Genomic DNA, 24560 nt, shown 5'->3' with positions numbered 1-24560 from the left:
CATCATTTTTGTATTAGTGATACACATGTTTGAAGATATGTACATGAAGATCAAAGGTTAACTTTCACACCGAAGCAAGGAGTCTTATGTCAAACATTAATTCACGTATTCATGCCAAGATGGAGCTTAAACATTTACCCAGTGACGTTTTAGTTTGGTTCCTCAGTGTCGAAAGACAAAATAAATTTTCGCGTGCGATATCGCCAACTTGGACATTCGGGATTGGTGAACTGTCCCAAATGTTCCAGAAATTAGATTATGACGTTGTAACAGACTTGACAGATATTTATAGGTCAATCTATCCTTCCATGCTGAGTTTTTAGGAAGGTCACCAATTATGATGATCTGGGTTATCAGTTATCAAGCCTAAATGTTCTGACAACTGTTTGATTTTTGTTTTGTTGTAGTATGTCTGTATTCCCATTGGACCTATTAGATTTGTTTCTCTCAATTTGTAGGAATGCTCTTGTTGTTTCGGTTGCTCTGTTTGTGGGCAATTCTAAGGCATTTGGTCAACTGTTTATAGGTTACCAAGACAAAAACAAAATATAATTAACAATTGACACGCAAAGTTCTTGCACGGCTGTCAGACTTTTTCAGTCGTTTTGTTTAAATATGTCTGGATTTTTAGTCTTTTTGTTCTCACAATTTATCAAAGTGCTCTTGTTGGCTTGGTCACTCTGTTTGTGGGCAAGTCTATTTGGTATTTTGCCTTACCGATAAGTTACCAAGAATAACGAAAATTAAGTCCATAGAATGATAATGTTTTCCAATTATGTTACCACCACACCGATTGAAGTATATAGCTTTACCACAGTAAGAATCAGACCAGATATCAAGCAAATCTTTCATAATTTTTTTTAATTCACGTTTAAAAAAAAATTGTTATAATTCTTTTTCTTACTTTTGTCTGTTCAGAGTCATAAGGGCGTTGACTATGTGCTAAAGTATGCGAGTTAACACCCTTCTGACTCCAAACAGACGCTTTGGTCTTAAAGACCCTATCCGATGAAATTACAACTTGATATAAATGGAAAACTGAATGAATGTATAATACAAATATAAAGGAATACCAAGTATTTATCATTTCATTATTGCACAAAAGCAAATTAAAACCCCATTTTCCGCACCTCCTCCAAATTACGGGTCAACAGGGGTCAAATTTGCCGAAGTTACAGTGACGATATTAAATGTGGAACCGATCGGTTCACCTGTATAGCTGAGGTGATGAGCCGTGCTTAATTAATGCAAACTCATCGTGAATATGCGTACTCCACATAAGATGATGTCATCAAGTCAATAGCAAGTTTTTAGGTCGACAACTTCCGATTTTCAAGCTTTAGATTTAAAGTTTTCAGAGAGCTGGTACTCCTCTGACAAACAGTAAAATGGCATGCAATTGATATTATTGTAATCTATGGCTTATAAGCTTTCCGTTAATATATGATTTATCCATTTCATTTTTCAGTTTGGATATGGTCATTAAAGTCTTTGATACTTGGGAACGTATGGGACACATAAAGACCAAATACCTTGAACTTACCAATAAACACAGAAATAACGATTACCATTACAAGTGTGATTTTTATTGTAATTTGGTCCGAATCAATCAGGGAATAGATCCATCGGGTGCCATAAAGTTTTATGTTGTTTGTAACAAACGGATGGAATTACTGTATATAGACTTGACCTTTTCGGGTTAATGTTTGGGAGGGAGAGGGGAGAGGTAGTATTAAATTCGTACCCTGATAACACAATTCAAATTGGGAGGGGCGGAGGGGTCACAGAGGAAAAATTGATTGCAATTCACCACGACAGACGTAAATCGCAACATTACTTTACACTGAGGCAAATAGTCTTAATGATCTTATCTTCAATCGAAGGGCAATTTTAATACATTATTATTGTAAGACCCGTAGAAATTATGTTTGGATTACAGTACGTCATTGTGATTTTCGCACATTAATTCTCAGCAGGCGACGCCTAAGGTTAAAACTGACATTGCCAGAGGTTGACAACTATTTCATTTCGTCTTTGCGATCGCGTTATCTGTGCCCTGTTTGTTATCACAATTTGTTATAGACTCACAACTGTATAACCTTCTGGATCCTACAACCACCAAGCTTTTCTTTTATCTCAGTCTCCTCCATATCATCATTTATTGATTTACATGTAACTACGCACAAACCAAAGTCAGTTGACATATTTTTACAAATATATACTTCTGTTTATTCAAAATACATTTCTTGTAAACAAAACTGAACATGTGTAACGTGAAATGTGAAGTATGAAAATAAACCAGGTCGAGATGAACTTAACTGAACCTACTATTACAAGAGTACGTAAAATGTTACATGTCCGGATGTTTATTTAAAATTTTCTCATTGTTGAAACTTTGCAAAATTGTCTGTTTATAACTTTCTACTTGGTTGTGGGCCAACTTTCCTTTCAACCGAGTGTAATTCATCTCACTGCAATCAAAACTATACAAAACAAATGTGCGTGTCACCTCAAGCCACAAATTGTTTTTTATTTCGGCCCTGGCGTGTCAAGGGTTTACAATGGATTCTCAATCATCGCATAACCCTGACACATAGTAAATCATCCGTCAATTTTTGTCATTGTTTCAAGAGTCTTTCAAAGAAAAAATATTTGCACCTTTGTTCTGATCAATTTCAATTCTTGGAAGGTGAAGAACGATGTGGCAGAGTTGCTAAGACTTATACGACTTTAGTTGTAGGGTAACGTCTGCGATTGGGTTTTAAGTCAGGGTTAGGTGTAGGGTAAGGCTTAGGGTGGCAGTTGGGACTTCGACCAGATTTAGGGTTAGATAGAGTGTTTCGTTCAGGGTTGAAGTGAAGAATCCGGTTTGCGAAGGAACTTGTCAAGAAGCAATTTTCGCTGGAGCAAGTGTCGTACAACCATCATTTTGACGCTTTTCGAACCACGGTCAATTTTTAGGGGCTGGCAACCTCGGGGATTACGTAGTCTAATCCAAACGAAACCCCAAAGACCTGACATGACTAAAGGTCGGTCAAATAATGATGGTCAGCTCATCTGTTCTGGTCATCATGGTCAGTGTATTCATCATCGTTGGCATTGACCATGCCAATGACGAGGTAAGGAAACTGAAAACTTTATGATTAATAAGGGCACGCTAAGTCGGACGAAAATTTCAACTGTTGTACTGTGGTTTTGGTTTGGGTTGTGGTTGTTCCATTTTTTACTTGAAGTGTTTGACTGATTTATTTATAAACCACCTGTGTGATAGAGTAATCCTGATTTTACACGAATGTGGTTTTTTCACAGTGGCGCTGAAAGAAGGACAATCGTCATAAATATTCGAAGATGATCGAGTGATTGCCTCAGAAGGGTAGGAAGCCCAAATGTGCCCCTCCCCCGTTTGTGTACAATAGAGTGGTGAAGTGGCACGTCATCAAAAATCTATTTCTAGAATTTCTCAACTTTTTCTTCATTTTCCAGAAGAGCATCAAAATAATGTCCAAATGTAAAAAACCAATTGAATATGTCAAGTATTGGCTGAGATATGACCATCTGAATAAATAGATTTCCTATAGGAACTCAGTGTTATTTAGCTCTGGTTCATTATTTTTGATGCTCTTTCGGAAAATGAAGAAAACAAATTGAGAAATTCTAAAAAATAGATTTTTATGATGTCATAGTTTCGGTACTCTATACACATAATTATTTGGCATGGCAAACTCTGATATGTGAATTAATATAGATCCACTATTTTATTGTCGCATCAAAATTGTATTGCTTTTACTGTGATTTATGAAAGTTCGAAAGTATTCCCCCCCAAAGAGATTGTACGTGCATGACTTCAACACAATTGATTTATTATCATGATTTAACTCGAACAATCATTAAAAATAGAATTTATGGGAAAATGTTGATCCTATCTCATTTCATTCCTGCATGAAATCAACAAAATAAAGATGCATCAAATTCGCAATTTTGTAATTTAATATAGAGGAGTGCGTCGTTCCATTTTTAGCGGAAAATTTATTATTACCGAAGCTTGAATGTTACATTTGAGATGTTAAGGTACTTTTTGCATGAAATTGCAGACACTCTGAAACCCGTTTAAGTGAATGTTTCATTCTTCCTTTCTTCAAATCGGTATTCTTGAGGAGATCCATATCACAACGTCCAATGAAATTAATAAAAGTGGTTGGTTTATTGCCTCTATTATCTTCTTGATAATGACGAAAGCAAAATTTGATTACGCCAAAAGTTTCTGTAATTGCTCTCTCCGACGTTCATCTCAATAAAATTGAAGATCAGTTTAATTACGGTTTCAGAAGTACTCAAAAGAATAATATATTGAAGTTTTGATAAATTGATCTTTTTATGGTTGTCCTGTGGATGTGCGGTTTGCATGGCAATTTCCTTAATTTTGCAGAACTCTTTGTCCAAATTTATGTCGAGAAAGTGATTTTCTTCGCTGTATTTCCCTCACACGTGACGTAGTGATTGAATGTTTTTGTGGTTCAATAAAGGTCTGGTAAACCATCGCATTTCCTTGGTAATCCTTTGATTCTCATGCGGGTAAGCTCGTTGAGAATGAATTTTGGCGTCATCGGTGACTCATACGGGTGCAGGTTTTTGCCATGGAAACTGATCTAACTAGTACGACGTGCAGCTGATCCTCTTTTCCCCCTTTTTTCTTCGGGGGGGGGGGGGGGTTAATATTGTCACCTGCTTTGGTTCTTCAAATACTATACACATGCTGAAAGTGGCGTAGGATGGGTCCATTCGTTTAGGGGGCACTGGAATATTGGGCGGGGAGGGGGGGGGGGGGGGGGGTAACGGTGCTACTTGGCATGCATGAATGAAATGCAAATTTACACGGCCACACGCACAACGTTATTTTCTCGTCTCCCCTTTCTTCCCATGCAATTTCAGCTGATCCAAGGGCTTTTTTCGGAAATGGAAAGGGGAAATACTTTCCGGAATATAATTTACCCTTTTCCTTGACCCCTCCTAACAATCAGTACTGCCCGGCCCTTTGTTTTGTTTGTTTGTTTTCGGGGTTTTTCTGTGGGGTTTTAGGGCGGGTTTGTGTAGAATGAATTTCACAATGAAATAAATTTTACACTCAAGGATAAGATACACTCAAAGATAACATATTTTCAAACATTTTGGTAGAATCGCGATGAAATCTGATGGATAAGCGTAGAGAAACAGAGGATATCTTATCAAAGATTTGTATTGGCTTTTCGTCGTTGTATACCGATTTCTGCAAGTGGCATTTTGTATACGTCGCCCTTCTTGCCACACAATCCAGGATGACTTCGAGTTCGTTTCCCTCAAAATGCACTTTTCTAAACCTTTACTCAAGATTACGTTTCATCTTACAGGGGAGGGGTATTACTGAGTACTGACACTTCGATCGGATGTGGGAAGGGGAAGGATAAGGACATATTAAATTAGGTTGAAGTGGGAAGTGAATGTTCTCTTATTGTCTCACGAGAAGCAGTTCCATTTCCCATATACTGCAAATGCCAAGCAATCTTACATTAACGAATTACTCGATATTTAAACATGGAGTGAGTCCGGGAAAACCGTTTAGTGTTTCATAATGAATCAGGGGAAAGTTTGATTCAATTTAGAGATGTGTTCCATGTTGTTAAGGATAAAGAATCATCAGATATCCGAATTCGACAGACTGTAACTTGGTAAAAGCTTTGCTTGCAAGCAGTTAGTCGTACGATAAGCCGAAAGCGCAACGTCATATTAATTGAAACCGAAGGAAACGTCAGAGGTGCTTAGCCCTGTGGTGTTCAGATTGAAAGGATAATTGAATGAGCTCTGACAGACAACATTCGTGTGCACATTAAAGGTCTCCGCGTAACAGAAGTATATATTCATATGTATCATATGGCACCCAACACCCCAGGCACATTTCTTGTTGTTGTTTCTTGTTTCAATCTGTCTCCCTCAAATATATAAACTACTATGTATCATGAAATCCAGATGAAACTATGTACTTTAGGAGAGCTCTCTCAAATTCACTTTGATTTTTTATTAGTAGATAAGAGTTCTGATTAGAATGCGGTTGTTTATTAACAAGTTCTAACGAGACTCAGTAAATTAAAAATGATGGGTACTACATACTAAAAAACACTGATCATGCATGTCATAAGGGACAATGTTTGCAAGTAGCCTTCAATATAACTCCTAACAACTCTATAAATAATATATCTATTTTGCTAATGATTTAGCAATTTCATTTTGAATCCATCCGACTAATATCTCCTTATATTCAGTAGAAACTTTCTTGGATACCGTTATATTTCGAAGGAAAGAGTATCATTATTCATATTGTGTAGTAACTCAGACAACGTTAAAAGGTGCTGGCAGAAGAAAAGAACCTGGTGCCAATTTCAGCATTATCTTGCATAACACATTGGAATAGTTTGCCAGGATTGATCTATAACCCACATTCTCTTATCGAAAGAGACAATATTATCATCCATGCCTGGCTTTCTGGCCAAGCCTCTATGATAGTGCTATTTAGGAGCTAAATGACGTCATGTCCATCTGACGTATAGACTGTGGATATAGATTGTAGTTTTTGTCTAGACCAAATTATTGCTGTGATCTCTTTTTACCCTGTCTTCATGGCCTTTCTCCTATATTTTTGGACAGAAACAATGATAAATCAAAGCTTAAGTAAACCTTGATTTAAAAGCGATTAGAATCGATTTTTGATTAATTTTGTTCAAATTAACCGATTTAAATATAGTTTCTGTAGGTGAAGCAAGGTACTAAACAAAGCTACTGGAACATGTATATTTTTTTTCCTTACGAAAACTGTACATTTCCTCTCTCTTCTTTATAGTAATCATCTGATACGTTCGTTCCTCATAGTTCCCCTCTCTTACTTCTTCTTCTTCTTCTTCTTTTTCTTCTTCTTCTTCTTCTTCTTCTTCATTTTCTTCTTTTTCTTCTCCTTCTTCTCTTCACTCCCTACTTCTTCCCCTACTTTTTCTTGTTCTTCCTTTTCTTCAGATTCTTCTGTTCCACTCTCTCCTTCCCTCATCTCCTCATCTTCATCGATCTGCTTATTCTTTTTTCCCCACAATGTCTTCTACTTAAATTTTCATTTATTTCTTGTCGTTAGACACCCTTCCCATTCCCCTAAATGGCACAAGCGCCTATGGAAAGGGCATTGTGCCCCCTCTGGATTCAGAGCCCCCCCCCCCCCGAAAAAAAACATGGACCAGATACGAAGCTGTGTCGTGCTGCATGACACATGCTCTGAATGAGACCTGGCAGAGGCGAACGACCTGGTTCTTACTAATAGTTTGCTAGATATTGGGAAACAGTTGCGTGATGACACGAAATTCTTAGGAATATCTCCACCTTCCTACAATGTAAAATATGTATTAGATGATATGGTCATATTGATTTCAAATTGGAAAATACATGTTTATTGAATTGGGGTGAATTGGAAAGATGATGATGATGATGATGACGACGATAATGACGATGATTATTCAAGTGTTACAAAAGTCTCGACGACAGATTTGGGAAATTTTCTGACGTAGCAGGAGCTCCATAATTGGAGTTATACAATATTTCTTACTCATTCATGAAATGAATGGATAACTAAATAAATTCAAACAAAAACGAGTTAAGAACTGTAACAATGCTTTAGGTATTATTGAAAATTACCTCCAGCCACATCATTTCCAGTGAGGTAACTGAAAATAATCTAGCTCATTTTTGAAGTAATGCCAGTGATTTTCTGTAATTTGGCATGTTTCCGGGCAATAATTGACAGGATCTTTCGTTTTTTAATCTCCCACTGTGTGCGTGACACTTTTGAGTGATCATACTTTCCATTGTGTATTGAATGGGAAGTCAGATAGACAGTATATTATTCGTTTTAGTAGTAGCAATCATAATAATAACTTCCTGGAGTATATGCCTGTTTATAATTATCTGTTTAGTTACACAAACAATGTTTAAACGGACACTTACCGCCGCAAGCAGTGTCGAGTCAAACATTAATGTATCAACCCCTGCCTCTCTCCATCCATTTATCTTTTACCTAGTGTATTTCACCCCCTTCGCCCTTAGCTCCCACTCCTACCCTCCTTTCCCCTCTCTTTTTGCAATGACGACCTTCGTCATTGCCTTGTTTTCGTTCACATTCTGCCCCATTAATATTCTCCTTTTTGCAATGACGATCTTCGTCATTGCCTTGTTTTCGTTCACATTCTGCCCCATTAATATTCTCCTTTTCCTTTTCCTTATCCTTATCGTCAGGAAATCGCATTCGTTTTGCACGTAGTGTTTGTGATTCCTAGTTAGGTGCTTTCCTCATGTCCTTTTCCTTTCAAATTTCATAGGCATAGTCTCTAACATCTCATCAAGGTCACTACATTCTTCGATTTTGGAAATCACTCATGCATGACCGTCCAGGCGCCATTTTGTCCGTTTCTGGTGCATTTTAACGCCTTTATATCTTCCTTCCTATCTCCACTATCCTAGATCCTACAAACTTCTAACAAATTCCTCTAGATAGTCTGAGAGATGTTCTTTCATCTGCGACATATGACTTGACCTTCAAAATGCCATCTTCATACTCGAAATTCAAATCTAAAACCGACTCCGTCAAAAATCTCTCAAGTTCTTGAAAAATGGACCCCTAAATAATCTAAAACTGCCATAACTTTCTCATATAAATTCCGTTTTGTATTTAAATCTTACAGTATCTTTATCTCATAATTGCACAGAGCCATGCCAAATTTCACGCTCCAATGGCTTTGCACAACATAAATAGCGCCCTCTAAAGTTCTGGGAATTGGCTTTCTCTCTGTGGCCGTATCTCCATAATGGCTTGGCAAACCCGTACCCTTTTTTGGATTTAGATACTTGAAGATATGCCCTTTCCAGCCATATACAAAATTATATACCCTAACACTGACCAAATTTGAGAAAAATGCCCTCCAAATTCGCCATTTTCGAGGAAATTCCAAAATAACTTCAACTTGCTCTAAAATGGCGATCTCTATACCTATTTCAATGAAACTTTGCAGACATATGTATCCATATACGTGACAACTGTCTGCCAAGTTAAGTAAAATTCGAATATGTCAGCGCAAAGTTATCGTCAAAAATGATGAATTTACTATGCATTATGTAATAGCGCGTTTAATGCGTGCAATACATTCCGCGCGGATGGCAATGGTGTCAAACTGACCGCAATGAAGTGCCTTTTCGAATGATACCAAGTATGGTATATGTTCATACAGAAAATTGTGAGTAAATCGCATTTGAACAAGGGTCACTTTACGAATTCCGCCGAGTTTCCGCCCAAATCTAACACGTATCGGCTATGACGTCATTTTTTCAGACTGCTTTTCGCCCCTTAAACGTCCTTTTTTTTCCTTGAAAATTTGCAGTGACATGCCGAGTTCCAATACGCAGGGCACCTCTTGGCCAGATTTTTGAAATTGGTCAAGGGGGCCATTTAAGACGCCATTTTGTCCTATAAATCTATTTTACACCACGTGTTTCGATAGGATTATCATAGAAAAAAAGAGAGTGGTTTACAATAACAACCATGAAATTCTCTTTCTAATGATACCAAATACGGCCCATAAAGAGACGTAAAGAGAGAGAGAGAAAAAACAATTTAACTCCGGTCATAATACAGATCCTGCACGTTTTCCGCCCATTCATTACACGCATTGTCTATGGGGCATATCGGGTTCACGCTTTTGGCCCCCAGAACGATCTTGATTGCAATGTCAAACATGCACCAAATCCCATTGGTTTGTGCACGCAGTGCTTGCGAGCCCTTTCTAGGTTCTTTCCCCTATCCCAATTTATTTCAAACTTCGTAGGCATAGTCACTACCATCCCATCAAGGTCACTGTTGATGCCTTTCTTTCGCCCTACCTATCTCCAATATCACAGAAGCTACAGACTTCGTGCAAATTGCTCTGGATAGTCCGAGAGAAGCTCTTTCGTTTGACACGTAGAAACATGGCGTCATTGCACGCACATCGTTCTGACACGATTGCATTTCTAGTCCTTATCCTTATCCTTATCGTCAGGAAATCGCATTCGTTTTGCACGTAGTGTTTGTGATTCCTAGTTAGGTGCTTTCCTCATGTCCTTTTCCTTTCAAATTTCATAGGCATAGTCTCTAACATCTCATCAAGGTCACTACATTCTTCGATTTTGGAAATCACTCATGCATGACCGTCCAGGCGCCATTTTGTCTGTTTCTGGTCCATTTTAAGGCCTTTATATCTTCCTTCCTATCTCCACTATCCTAGATCCTACAAACTTCTAACAAATTCCTCTAGATAGTCTGAGAGATGTTCTTTCATCTGCGACGTATGACTTGACCTTCAAAATGCCATCTTCATACTCGAAATTCAAATCTAAAACCGACTCCGTCAAAAATCTCTCAAGTTCTTGAAAAATGGACCCCTAAATAAGCTAAAACTGCCATAACTTTCTCATATAGATTCCGTTTTGTATTTAAATCTCACAGTATCTTTATCTCATAATTGCACATAGCCATGCCAAATTTCACGCTCCAATGGCTTTGCACAACATAAATAGCGCCCTCTAAAGTTCTGGGAATTGGCTTTCTCTTTGTGGCCGTATCTCCATAATGGCTTGGCAAACCCGTACCCTTTTTTGGATTTAGATACTTGAAGATATGCTCTTTCCAGCCATATACAAAATTATATACCCTATCACTGACCAAATTTGAGAAAATTGCCCTCCAAATTCGCCATTTTCAAGAAAATTCCGAAATAACTTCAACTTGCTCTAAAATGGCGATCTTTATACCTACATCAATGAAACTTGGCAGACATATGTATCCACATACGTGACAACTGTCTGCCAAGGTAAATAAATTGTAATGCCCTCGTTGCAAAGTTAACGCCAAAAATGATGAATTTGCTATGCATTACGTAATAGCGCCTTTAATGCGTGTAGTACATTGCGTGCAGATGACAATGGTGTCAAACTGACCGCAATGAAGTGCCCTTTCGAATGATACCAAGTATGGTATATGTTTACACAGAAAATTGTGAGTAAATCGCATTTGAACAAGGGTCACTATACGAATTCCGCCCGATTATAACACTTATCGGCCATGACGTCATTTTTTTCAGACTACTTTTCGCCCCCTAAACATCCTTTTTTTTCCTTGAAAATTTGCAATGACATTCCGAGATGCAATACGCAGGGCACCTCGTGGCCGGATTTTTAAAATTGGTCAAGGGGGCCATTTAAGACGCCATTTTGTCCTTTAAATCTATTTTACATCACATGTTTCGATAGGATTATCATAGAAAAAAAAAGAGTAGTTTACAATAGCGACCATGAAATTCTCTTTCCAATGATACCATATACGGCCCATAAAGAGACATAAAGAGAGAGAGAAAAAACAATTTAACTCCGGTCATAATACAGATCCTCTACGTTTTCCGCCCATGCATTACACGCATTGTCTATGGGGCAAATCGGGTTCACGCTTTTGACCCCTAGAACGATCTTGATTGCAATGACGAACATGCAACTAATCCCATTTGTTTTTGCACGCAGTGCTTGCGAGCCCTTTCTAGGTTCTTTCCCCTATCCCAATTTCTTTCAAACAGCGTAGGCATAGTCACTACCATCCCATCATTCATCTTTCTCTTCCCGTCTCTTCCTTTCGCATTGTAAATATGACCTAAACATTTCGAACATAATTTCTATCAACCGTAAAAAGACTCCGAAAATCGACCCCACGATAATACCAACAATTATTAGTTCTGCGCCACAAAGTGAATATGCGTACATGTTGAGGTCCATATTTAAAACTCAAGTATGATAACTTGAATATTGAATATTGTTATCATACCATTATTACGAGGTCTGTCGGCATTGACAGGTTAATTACAATCTATTACTGTACATAATAAAACTCTAAGGTCGGTGGTGTAGCCTCAATCCACCCATTGAGGGGTACTGGATCGATTGGGGGTGGGGAGAGGTGGAAGAGGTACCGGTCTTGCTCTGAAAATGAAATGCGAATTTACAAGGCTGCTGATAAAATGATGGTGCGGGAGATGGTCCAGGGACCCGTTTCACAAAGAGTTTTCTCAATGACAAACGACAAAAAAATCAGTGACAAATCTGCTGATAACCAATCAGAAGCAAGGATTTCAGTATCTTATAACAAAAACTGTCGTTTGTCACGGATGACAAGTTTTGTGAAACGCCCCCAGGCGTCTTCTCTCCACATCTCGTCCTTCGCTTTATCCTTTTTTAAAAAATCTTTTCACGCTTTTCTCCCCTTATTTTTCTTCACCACTCGATGATGGTATTGGGGGATGTGACCCCATGCCACTACGCCACTGTCTTAAGATATTTTATGAGGTAATGACCTATCAAACATGAGTTGAACGATCAAGGGCTCACTAACCTTGATCGTTTCATATATAGATTAAAGATGTTTAATATAGCACATGACATAAAATTTTATATCCCTTGTAAAGAGGAAGGTCATTTTTTTCTTTTGTGTCAATAACCTCACCGAGGATCTAAAATATTGTGAGTCTATAAACAATACAACCGTGTTTGAACTCTGCTGGGCTTTTATTTTTTACTTTGTATAAATATTTTTTCTTCATTTGTTATTATCAGTCGCGTGAGCACGTAACAGGTAGTTGTATTTTCCCGGTTTACATTCGAAGAGTTTACCATGATTGTAATACGGGCATTTTCAATCCAAGTATACCTACTATTTTCTTTTTTTACCCCCGTCAAAATAAGCCTTCCCTTTTAAACGAGAATTTGGAATGCTAATCTTTATGCAAAAAACAAGCTTAGACGCATATATGTGCACACTATTGTATGATTTTTTTTTTTGGTGCTATTTCATGGCTTAATTTTGCCGTTTTTTCTTTAAATATACATTACACTTTTCAAACAATTGCGAAGAAAGTAGCAAGCAAATAGCTAGCTTCTCATTATTAAGAATTTCGACGATTGCCAAGACTTTTAGTTTTTTTCTTCTACATACCACGCAGAGCTTAAATTACTGGTAGGAGTGTAATTTGTTTTAATTTATCTGTAAATTTACCATCAAAATCAACTGATAATATCATTTGTTCATAGTTTACTATAAAAACAAGACATCATGCTTCAGGAAACTAAAGAAATACAGGAGGCACGCTTCAATTTTCCCACGTTTCTCTTTCCTGTTTTGTAAAATTTCAGGAAATATTTTCTATTCTTTTCTTTCCTTATCCTTAATATTTTGAATACCATATGAAAGTATTTGGTGGTTTTAGTATCCCTTCCTCGTTTTCCGTTTGAACTTTAAAGTTGACTTACAAATATTAAAGGTATGAAGTTGATTTCCGGTCAGGAGATATTAGTTTGAAAGACATTATCTAGGAGTTGGTTATAAGGGGGAGGTTGGATGAGGTTTAAAACATTGACCTCAGTCAGAGCATTGCATCGACAGTTGTCTCTCTCAACTCAAGTATATCATCCTGATATACAGAGTCTGCTGATAGCGGCAGACGGAGCTAAATAATAATAATAATACGACCAAAAAAAAAAAAAAACGAGTCTAGACTTCTAGAGAGACAGCTGTTCATACAGTGTGCTTCATCTGTGGCCAATATTTTGAAATCCATACTGTAAAAGAATCAATAATCATCAATAATGCACTTTTATTTGAAAATTGTGAATAAATACGTAATAAATGAATCTGAGTCTGAATCTGGTTGCTAACTCACTTAAAAACAATACTGCTCCCTATACATTACTGAAATCTAGAAAGAAAATTACATAATCATTCATGATAGGGTTTTTTCGGTCACGAAATGGAGTAATTGATGATTATTTCAGCGGCCCTTTAAATGTTCATCCTCTCTCGTTTTTTTTTGTAGAATTAACAGTAGCACATTAGCATGATTAACTAGACATTCATTATTGTTTATTTATCAATCTTTGTTCACAGGATGAAGTCTGCCCAGCTGTATCTAACGCCACATCTGAGAGCTCCTGTGATCTGATGTCGTCATCATCTGACGATTCGATGATGCTTTACTATTGGCTGTTCATCATCGGTCAGGTGTTACATGGATGGGGCGGATCAACTCTATACACTGTCGGGATCACCTATATGGATGAGAGTTTACCATCTTCGACATTCGGTCTTTATATGGGTAAGGGAAACTATTCCACTTTGTTATCATGATTTTAAAACCATGGGGATATGATAATTGTGGTCACTTGCGACCAGATGATTAAGCTTGCACCCATTTCAAACTTCTTTCTCTACCCTTCAACAAGTTCCACAAAGCCTTAAGTAACTAAAACCCTTTACAACAACTTTTCAATACTTCTCCCTCTCCAACAATTACGAACAACTGCCAACATCCACCCTTTCAACAAAACCAAAAGAATCACCGAACTAGATGGATAATTGACCCAATGATAATCATTCATTGTTGTTTTAAGGGTAATTTGGTGAGTAACCCATATCTTCTTGGTGGCAATCGAGCGAGTAGTTCCCTGAACGCGCCTTTTTAGTGTCATTTGTGTCATTCTTAATATGTTTTCATAATCACCACGACCACCTCCATCTTTTTCATCATCAGCTGTAGCATCACCACCATCGTCGTTATCATCATCATCATCATCACCACCACCCCAACTACTACCATCACCACTACCATCACCACCCCATCACTACCCACTATCACAAGAACGCTTCTTTCCATTGCGACAGGGGTACTAATTTTATCCCGTACCTCGATTATCCAGAGAACCGTTGCAGCAATCAACGCTAATAGACCACCTTTAACTTATTATTATTATCACCACCACCACTACCACCCCACCACCATCACCCCATCAAAACCACCACCACCACCAGCAACACCACCAACACCGCATTTACTACCGATACCACCACCACCACCATAACAACCATTACTACCATCCCTAGCCTCGTCACCATCTTCACTACCGTATTCATAATCATTATCCATCATTAATGTGTACCTCCTCCTCGATACCCACTACCATTTTCATCATCATCATCATCATCATCATCAGGAATATACCACCACCAAAATATAAGGACACTTCTCTCCAATAAAACATAACTGGGACATAAAAATTAACTCCGTTTTTCGATCTTCACAGGTATCTTCACAGCAATGAACGCTGTAGGACCAGCTTTGGGTTACTTAATAGGTGGTGCCATGCTGTCGGACCTATACAACGATATTACAACACCACTGGCAAGGTAAGGTTTATGGTTAATATGAACAGGGGTGAATCAAGGTTTATTTTTAACGGGAGGACAGGGCATGATTTTGAAAAATCTCTGTCAAGCATGTATAATAAAATTTAACCAAATGATTTTGTTTGCTGATGTCCAAAAGAAAAAAATATACGATAAGAAAAATTGACTTGGAGAGATTGTCGCATTATGCAAATGCTCTTTGGGTTGAAAATTGATTTATTGTTTTGGGGGATTGACTTAATGTATGCTACTTGGGTTGCAGGACGGATGGGGGCAAGGGCTCGTCATGTCCCCGTTAATCCGCCCATTGAACACAAATATACCGGTAGAAGGATCTTGTAAAGAGATTCGGTATTAAATACAGATGAGCCATACTACGGCGGTAAAAAAAGTGCACGAAAAAAAATCATGCAGAAGAGAAATAGACGTAACAGCAGATTTCCTGACAGACATTAAAACAAGAAGAGTGAGCACTAGGAAGAGACGGAAGGAAAGATAAAACAGGTGAATGAGCGAGAGACAGACAGGAACTCATGCAGAAGAAAGATCCCATTTTCTTAACAACTCTTGAGCTTATCATCCTCACAATTTAGTTCCTATACTCAGGTTTGTTTTCGAGTCTAGACCATACTATCAAAAGAAAACAAAATGGGGGTAGGCGGTCGGGATTTTCTCGACATGCTGTCAGAATACAATATCCAACTAGCAAAACTAACGTGCTGAAATTTTAACAAATACATGGAAACTACATGGCAATTCAAGCGACATCCTGTCTTTATCTTTATTATTTGTTTTGATAATGCAGACAGTCGGTGGGTGGGGTGGGGTGGGAAATTATGAACCTGCGCCGTGTTATTAACTGATGGTGTACAAATTGTGACGAACCATCAGGAGCGTAGCGGGAGGGGCAGGGCACCATCCTTAGAGAAATAGTGGGTATTAAATTTAAATTTACAAGGCCCCTGATTCGAACTAGAGTGTGGGAGGGGTACCTATCTTTTTTTACTTTCTCGTCTTCCTCTCCCATTCCTTCCTCATTTTCTTTCATTTCTGTTTTCTTCTTCTTCCTTTAAGCTATTTAGTTGATTTGGGGAGGGGGCGCGCCCTTGTGCCTCCAAAGCACACGTTTCCTAGACAACACGTTGCGAATTATTTCATTATTCTCATGTTAACTCAAAACAATACTCACAGGATGAACCTGATATTCCAATGTTGTCTGGTTTTGTTTACCTTTAGGCTCAGACTGCTTCCGAGATTATGTTCCTGTTTTTGTTTTAGCCGTACTATACGTAAAGCAACTCCTCTCTAATATTCACGAAAGGTTGATTGTCTTTACTAAACACATGTCTCTTCCAAGTTTTGCAGAAAGATTGAAACTGACATTTTGGTTCAGATTGGGTGTGCGGCATAACAGTTGCAAGGAAAACATAAATTAGAACAAATACTTGTGGTAGAATATTAATATATTCAATCTTGTATTATAATATGAAGCACTTGTCAGTTAATACATTCAGTGAATTTAGCCTTTTTAATCGTGAGAGAACATGATCAAGATGTATCATGGTTTTCTACCGAGCCACATTTGATTTGGATTTTTCTTTTATACCCACCATCTTTAAAGTGGACCCCTGTGAACAGCATTATTCGTGCCTTTCAGGGTGTTTCATCCCACAAGTGGAAATCAGATGTATAAAAGTATTATACTACCGCAAAATGTGCATCTAAATATGCCAATATACTTATCAAGTATTTTATCTGATTTCATACAGCTGCTCACTGTTGACATTCATGTTCCTATCTTCTTGGATTAGGAACTCATAACCTTAGGAAATTTGCTTCAGCCATAATATTTTTAACGATCTTAATTGACAAGTTTGATGTCCTTATAGATCCCCAGACGAAATTTTTTTGTGGGATCAAATTATAAAAATAAAAGCTTTTACGTGTAGGAGCCCCCACACAACTTTCATCACATTGACCATGTCTAGCAGAAGTTTAGCCTTCCTTTTAACAAGGGGGAAGGGCAGCCTAGCACAATTTACCGATAGAGATTAAGTTCATATCGCGTGGAATACAAGAAACCTCATTTGTACGAACATCCACATCACCTGGGTTGAGTGTGGCAAATGTATATAATGTCTTGCCAAAGGACATTGGTGCTGTGACAGGAATTCGAACCCTGTACCGTCTGAAGACTTATCCACTGGACGACAACAATCTCGATACAGAAGATGGATGAAGATGGGCATACTGTCCTTATAAATGACCTTTGCTTTTAATGTACACGACCTTTAACCTTTCACCTTTCCGTTTGTTTTTCCTAGTCTGGACATTACACCTGATAATCCTGTATGGGTAGGGGCTTGGTGGCTAGGGTTTTTAACGAATGCTGCTCTCATCTTCATCTTTGCTTTCATCAACCTCGGATTCCCAAAGACACTTCCAGGTAAGGATATAAACCTTTTCGGGAGAAAATAAACAAACAAAAAACTAATAAACTAAAATCACAGGATATTTTAGCGAGACATTATGAAAATGACACCAGCAACACGAATCGGGTGAATGCGATATAACTCAATACTCACTATTTCTTTTCTACCAAAAAAGTAATACGATTACAAATTTTCCGAATGTACGTGGAAGAAATCCTTTTTAGCCGATAGAAGTTAGCCTGAATTCATCGCACGAAATAAAGACTTTAGCATATACACAGAAAAGAAAGATGATATTATTTATCATGAGTTTGGTGCAAAGATTAGCCATGTTCGACCAGGCAAAAATTATTCATCACGTGAGTCACAATAAGCTAGTACGCAGGAAACTATAAGGCTATCCGGTTTTGATTCTATGTCTCCAATAAGTTTTCACATTAGACAAGAGCTATAATTTGACCGTAGCTTTGATGGGAGATGAGATCATCTTCTCTTCTGTATTTTGCCAATTCCTATCCCGGAGATAAATTACTTTCAGGCCCTTGTCGTATCTATAAGCTTATTTCTGAGTTCACTGCGCATGATGTTTGCAGTAAATTCAATACAGGGGCTCTACTCCTCGGGCGCATTTCGGCTCACCCCCCCCCCCACCCCCAATTATAGATCCTCAAGTAGTAATTGTCACCCCCCCCCCCCCTGTTAGCGTTCAATGGACGGGCACTTATGCTATTCAGTTCATTTATCTATTAGAATCTTAAAGTTTGTAATACAAAATATGTGTGTGTATCGAATTCGGTTGAACGAACCTTTCAAAATATTAAGCTAAAACAACGACCTTTAAGAGAATATGAGTGACTTTTTTTTCCCCTTTCAGTATTCATGTTTCGGTTTTGGTTCTTCATAACCATAGTTAACTATTCCGAATTAAATCCGGCGGCATGAAATTTGAAATGGGTTAACCTAAGAACAACTTCGTTTCTGAATAATGGCGCAGTAACCCTAAAAAAATGAACTGAAAAGCAACTGCACCCAACTTAGGACTTGGTTGTTTTTACTGAGCTCTGTGTAATAAGATACATACATTTATAGCGTGTTACACTTTACGTGATCTTTAAAATATATCGCCCTTAGGCTTATGAGAATTGTATTTGTTCATTTCCACAATATCATATTCGTTTCAATTCAATTCTAAAGATGCTTAATTTGATAGTGGTTGTGCTAAGGAATGGAAATTTTGAAATACAATAATCACATGGTCATAAAAAAAAACGATTAAAGGGGAAAAGGCTACGGTGTCAAATTATACTTTTATTGGCGTATTTCCAATTCTCTTATTGAAATGGCCAGGTTTTATTTGTCAATTCAATAACGATATCGCAGAAAACTGCAGGAAAATATCAATATCATCACATGCAACGAGATTGATTCAGAGGATTTCGATTTAGAGTGAGGTTACGTTTCTTAATACTGAATCTTAACCCTTTGAAATCATCAGTATACGTATATGTACAACAACAAAAAAAGTTGAGACATTAGAACATGAATTGGAAAAATCCAGCGCCACATTATAAGCCTACTTTCGCTCGTGTAATGGAATGGATGGAAACGATGTTCATTAATGTATGAATTATATTCGTTTATCTTTAATTCATGATGCAGGGGCATGAAATGTCGTTTTCAAAGAACATCTCCATTTCCATATTCTTATGGGAATTGTTGACATTTTCTTTTATGTAAAAATTCAGCATTATGATAATCTCGTTATCCAAACAGATTTCCTCATGTTTTTTTATTAGCTTTATTTTAGATTAAAGACTTTTCAGGGCGCCATCTCATGCGTCCTACCAGACACATATAATACCTCCTTCGAGCATAACATAAAAGCAATTACCAGTTCTAATGGGTGGCTTGGGGGCTTCTACAACCCCCCCCCCCCAAACACACACACACAAAGAATTCGCTAGCTACATGAAGAAAATTAATCCATCAGTTCCCAAGCTTCTAGGCCTCCATAGCCTCCCCCCCCCCCCCCCCAAACAGAAGAAAAAAATACTCCTGGCAACTTTGGGAGCTGGCCAATGTTTTATAAATTTGTGACAAATTTGACCTCTCTCTGTCTCCCTTACTTTTCTTGTTTTTTCAGTTGTTGTTGTATATCCCTTTCTTCTTTTCACCTGCTTTGAACTCGTTAGACTGACATTTCACTTTGTCAAGATGAAAGTGGAATAGACGAAAAAAAAATTAATTGTTTATTCTATATAAGAATGTTTAGTTGACATTTGAAATGATGCTAGACACATGCAATATTTCCCTTGAGTATTGAGTCGAAAGCGTTTTGAAAGTTGGATCGTATAATTATGTCAGTAGTTTGGCAAATTTGGCGGCCAATTTTTGTAATGATTTTCAAAACCTTTTGCTAGATAAATCACTTCCGACGTTAATTTGCCATGAGAAATGTGGGACAACATGATGGCAGAGACTTTGGAAAAATCGACCTAAGGCATTTTCAATAGCGCTGTCCACCACCTGATTGAACATTACAATGATAATAACGGCGTTTATGATTACGTAATCCGAACATTATTTATATGGGATGTAAACATTGACATTGGTCTTGAGCTGTTTTTGTTATTGTTGTTGTCTTTGCTTTTCGTGTAAGATTGACTTTTTCCCCTTTTCATGTATCAAACAGAATGATGAAGTTTTTATTTCGTATATGAAGTTGATGTCAGACACATACAAATGTTTCTCCTTTGATATTGAGTTTATTTGCACGATTAGCTGGATGCTAAAATTTTGTGAAATTAGATGGGCAAAAATATTCAATCCGCTCTGTTTGGTTTCACATGTAGTTTCTTATGTGTTTCACTTTTTATCTTGCGATTTATTTTGAATTATTCTTTTGTCGTCGGCTCTTTGAATATTTCTTGCAAAATTTCACCCTCTTTGAACCTGTTCAATTTATTGAAATGACAATCGGTCATGATAAAATCGAGTTTGACTTTTATTGTTGATTTTGTTCATGGCGAATGGTGCCATTTTGTGCACGATTCATGCCAGGCGTATTCAAGAAATATCTCCCATGAGTACCCGCAAGGCCGGTTGAAAATAAAAGGGGATAGATGACTTATCAGGTCAGAATAAACTGGTTATGACAAATTACATTGTCAGCTAGAGGCAGGCACGTCATACGTCTTTTCTATTATTATTATTATTTCTATATTATTTTCCCCATCTCAGTTAGATTTTTTTTTTACCTGATAGAGCCTTGAACTTACGTGTTTACCTTTTTCTTTGTGACCTGCTTTACCAAGAAATCAAGTTTTCATGATCGGGGTCGTACTAAATCTTTTCTTAAATACACCCCTCCCCCCTGTAATGCATGTGCGTGCGGACGCTTTTTTCGGGGGTGGGGTAATGGCCGGATCTCTATCACCCCTCAATTTCCTGCCGACTCCATTTATCTATATTGACAGCTCGTCCACAAATATTGCAACAATCAGAACTTGTAATCCCTTATCAGTGCCCTAAACAAAATAATTTTAGTTGCATGATATCTCAATCGGGTGACATTTCGCTTCTAGTGAACGTATGATTCCGATACATTTGCCAGAGTGGTTTTACGTGGGTCAAGTCACCGATTAAGTACTGGCCACTGTGTGAGTGGAAAGGTGGGGAGGTTAGGGGGGGGGGGGTTCAGGTCTCGTTATAGTTAGAATAAACGGGTGTATGGTATGTAATTGTCGTGATGTCTTCGTCACACGTTTCATATCCATATTCCTTACTCTTATTTTTGTTGGGGGGGGGCACATATTTCGTTTCGTCCATACTGCATGTTGCAAAATACTAAGTTCCTCAGTGTCTTAACTTGTCACTTCTTTTTCTTTTTCCTGTTGCAGTGTCGCATAAAATCTTACAAGAGAAGAAGGGCGAATCTCAAGCAGGTTGCGAGTTTGAATGTCGTGATGGCTCTTACCTTGAGGTACTACAGGACTTCCCCAAGGCACTCTTAAGCCTCCTGAAGAACCCACCTTTCATCTTCCTCTCTGCGATCGCTACTTGCGAGTGGTTCGTGTACGCCGGCCTAACAACATTCGGCCCAAAGTTCTTCGAATCTCAACTAAATGTCTCGGCAGGGGATGCCAGCTATGATATAGGTAAGCAAGTACGTGACAAGTAGCCGCGTAGACCCGGACAACTACCCCCTAGGATAGTTAAACGGGGAGTAGTTGTCCTAGAGGATGGTTGTCGTTGGGGGTAGTTGTCTGGGGGTCGTTGTCGGGGTAGTTGTCAGGGGGTAGTTCTCCTAGGGGGTAGTTGTCTGGGGTAATTGTCCGGTGTAGTTGTCCTGGGGTAGTCGTCCTAGAGGGGGGTTGCTCTAGGGGTTAGTTGTCCTAGGGGGTAGTTGACTTGGGGTGGTTATCCAGGGGTGGATGTCAAGGGGTAGGTGTCCTAGAACCGTGTATCCGTTGTACTTCTTTGCTGGTAGTTTTGATACTGATTAACAAGTTAAGTATTACAAAAGCATTAAAATTACTTCTCTCTTTTCTTCACTTATTTTTTCTGACAGGAATTATCAGCGTTTCTGCCGGCATCGTGGGTTCAATTATAAGTGGAGTGTTGATGAAACGACTGAATTTATCAGTAAAAGGTCTTTTAAAGCTGAGCGTAATATGTGCCGTAGTCTCTCTCGGGTCGCAGTTTGTCTTCCTCTTTCCTTGCCCGAATATTCCATTTGCTGGAGTGACGGTTCCATACGGCAGCAGGTCAGTTGAACAAACCATTTTTTCTTTTCTCTTAATTTCTATCCCATCCCCAAAAGTGTATGAATAACTATGTGTTGACTCTGAATCTTGGGCCTAGCTAATACATTAATCAAGGGTCTAATAACCACTATTCATTCTGATGTCTTAGATCAACACCAATATTTTGCAAGCTAGGGTGTCGTCGTCTATATCACTGGCTAATTGGCCAAAGAGACATGTCATTTCATAGATTAGCATACCATTTAACAAAACTTCTCTTTTCTATACCTCACCTTCGTTAATAAGCATCACTTTTTTAAAAAGAAATTCGTTGAAATGCAAAATAAATATGTATTTACTTCTTCATTTCCCTTTCAGCCAAGGCACCTTGAATAACACAGATATCTCTGCACCCTGCCATGGTTCGTGCGCATGCCCTAACACCTTTGACCCGGTTTGTGGAGAAGATAATATCCTGTACTACTCTGCCTGTCACGCTGGATGCTCGATTCAAAACCGAACATTAGATGGAAAAATAGTAGGTCATGCTTTGTAAATTATCTTTCAAATGCACCTAAAGAAGGAAACACTTTTTAATGAAATATGATCAATGTAAATTGAGTGAATACTTTTTTGGAACAAAGAAAAAGTAAATCGTAACGCTACTGGTTTAACAAACCTGATAAAAGTATTAAAAAAAGTGTTTACTTTATATGTGAGCATTTTCAAAACATTTTGATTTTTAATTTACGACAGAGTTTGGTGTAAAAACAACTTTATTTCTATTTTATGATCATAAAATAAGCAGACTAGGGCATAAATGAAAAATTATTACTTCAAGCTATATATATATATATCGTGTTTTCCTGAGATTTGGATGCATGGCAAATGCTCCATATTATGGACCAATTTTAGACTTTTTGTGAATTAAAATTGAAATTACATGTACTTTAAAAATGTCATGTCTTTTCCCCGTCTTTTTCTCCAGACATATTTAGACTGTTCCTGTATATCAAACATCGCTGATTCAAACGGCAGCCCCTTTGTTTATGGCACCGTCGAGAGAGGACGCTGTTCACAAAAGTGTGATTACCGATGGCTATTTTATATTTTGATGTTCCTCGCATTTCTTTCCACGTCCATGTTAATAGTTCCAACATGGACAGCAACAGTAAGGTAAGAATAGGGGCAGATGCAGGATTCTTTGAAAAAAGAGGGGAGGGAGGGGGGGGGGGCATACTTCTGAAAACTAGCCGTAGTGTTTCTAGAGGGGGAGGCTTGGCCGGTGCTATTGCCCTCTTCCCATTCTTGATTATAAATGAATTTAAGCAAGACACATGTAGAAGATGAATGCAAGGACACTTATAGAACGATATATATTGTGTAAAGTTGCAATGGGGGCATAGGATGACCTAATGAGAAACACTGCATAAAATAAAGTTATGAATAAAGCACAATTACAACACATAGTATTATACAAGCATTACTTGTACATAACATTTATTGGTCATAGCTTCACATTGGAAATAAATGAGTTCCAATTTTGTGACATTATACTCAACAAGAATCATAGGGATTAAAAATCAGTTTTATCCCTTTTCCCTACGCATTTAGAAGAAGGGAAATTATGTTATTAACTTTTCTTATTTATTGGAAGTGCTGCAATCAAATATTAAAAGCATTTGAAAATATCTGTCATTGTAAACATACCACTAGGTTTATTCATAAGATCATCAAAACAGTTGAAGTTTCTTGCTCCAGGCATGATTAATACAATCATTAAATTATTATCACTATCTTTATCCTTTCAACAGGTGCGTGGAACATAGCCTGAGAGGCTTAGCCCTTGGCGTGCAGACAGTCATGTACGGAGCATTAGGTAAGTCTGTAGGTCCTATCCTTAAAAAGAAAAATTGCCTCAAGATGTAATGTAGGTCTACTTTTTTGCTATTGATGATGTCGTAGTGATTTGATGATTTTAAAGGAAATTTTAAAATGCAGTTTAACAGCCCTGTGCATCACGGTGGAACATTACGACATTTTCGTCGATTTTAATCTTTAAAACGT

General features: G+C 37.9%; 1 protein-coding gene across 2 annotated transcripts in view; it reads left to right on the top strand.

Moving 5' to 3' along the window:
* Positions 1 to 24560, top strand: part of LOC585380 (solute carrier organic anion transporter family member 4A1) — a 72710-nt gene that overhangs the window by 44650 nt on the left and 3500 nt on the right. For both annotated transcript variants that reach the window (XM_785211.5, XM_030974935.1), the window contains exons 4-11: positions 14021 to 14228; positions 15214 to 15316; positions 17641 to 17762; positions 21648 to 21905; positions 22319 to 22514; positions 22872 to 23031; positions 23482 to 23669; positions 24308 to 24372. In XM_785211.5, coding sequence (XP_790304.4) covers positions 14021 to 14228; positions 15214 to 15316; positions 17641 to 17762; positions 21648 to 21905; positions 22319 to 22514; positions 22872 to 23031; positions 23482 to 23669; positions 24308 to 24372 — 1300 coding nt within the window. The remainder of the gene's footprint in view (positions 1 to 14020; positions 14229 to 15213; positions 15317 to 17640; positions 17763 to 21647; positions 21906 to 22318; positions 22515 to 22871; positions 23032 to 23481; positions 23670 to 24307; positions 24373 to 24560) is intronic.

The sequence above is a fragment of the Strongylocentrotus purpuratus genome, unplaced genomic scaffold (assembly GCF_000002235.5).
Source record: "Strongylocentrotus purpuratus isolate Spur 01 unplaced genomic scaffold, Spur_5.0 spur5_scaffold_7, whole genome shotgun sequence".
Lineage (NCBI taxonomy): Eukaryota > Metazoa > Echinodermata > Echinoidea > Camarodonta > Strongylocentrotidae > Strongylocentrotus > Strongylocentrotus purpuratus.
This window is presented reverse-complemented; position numbering and strand designations above follow the sequence as displayed.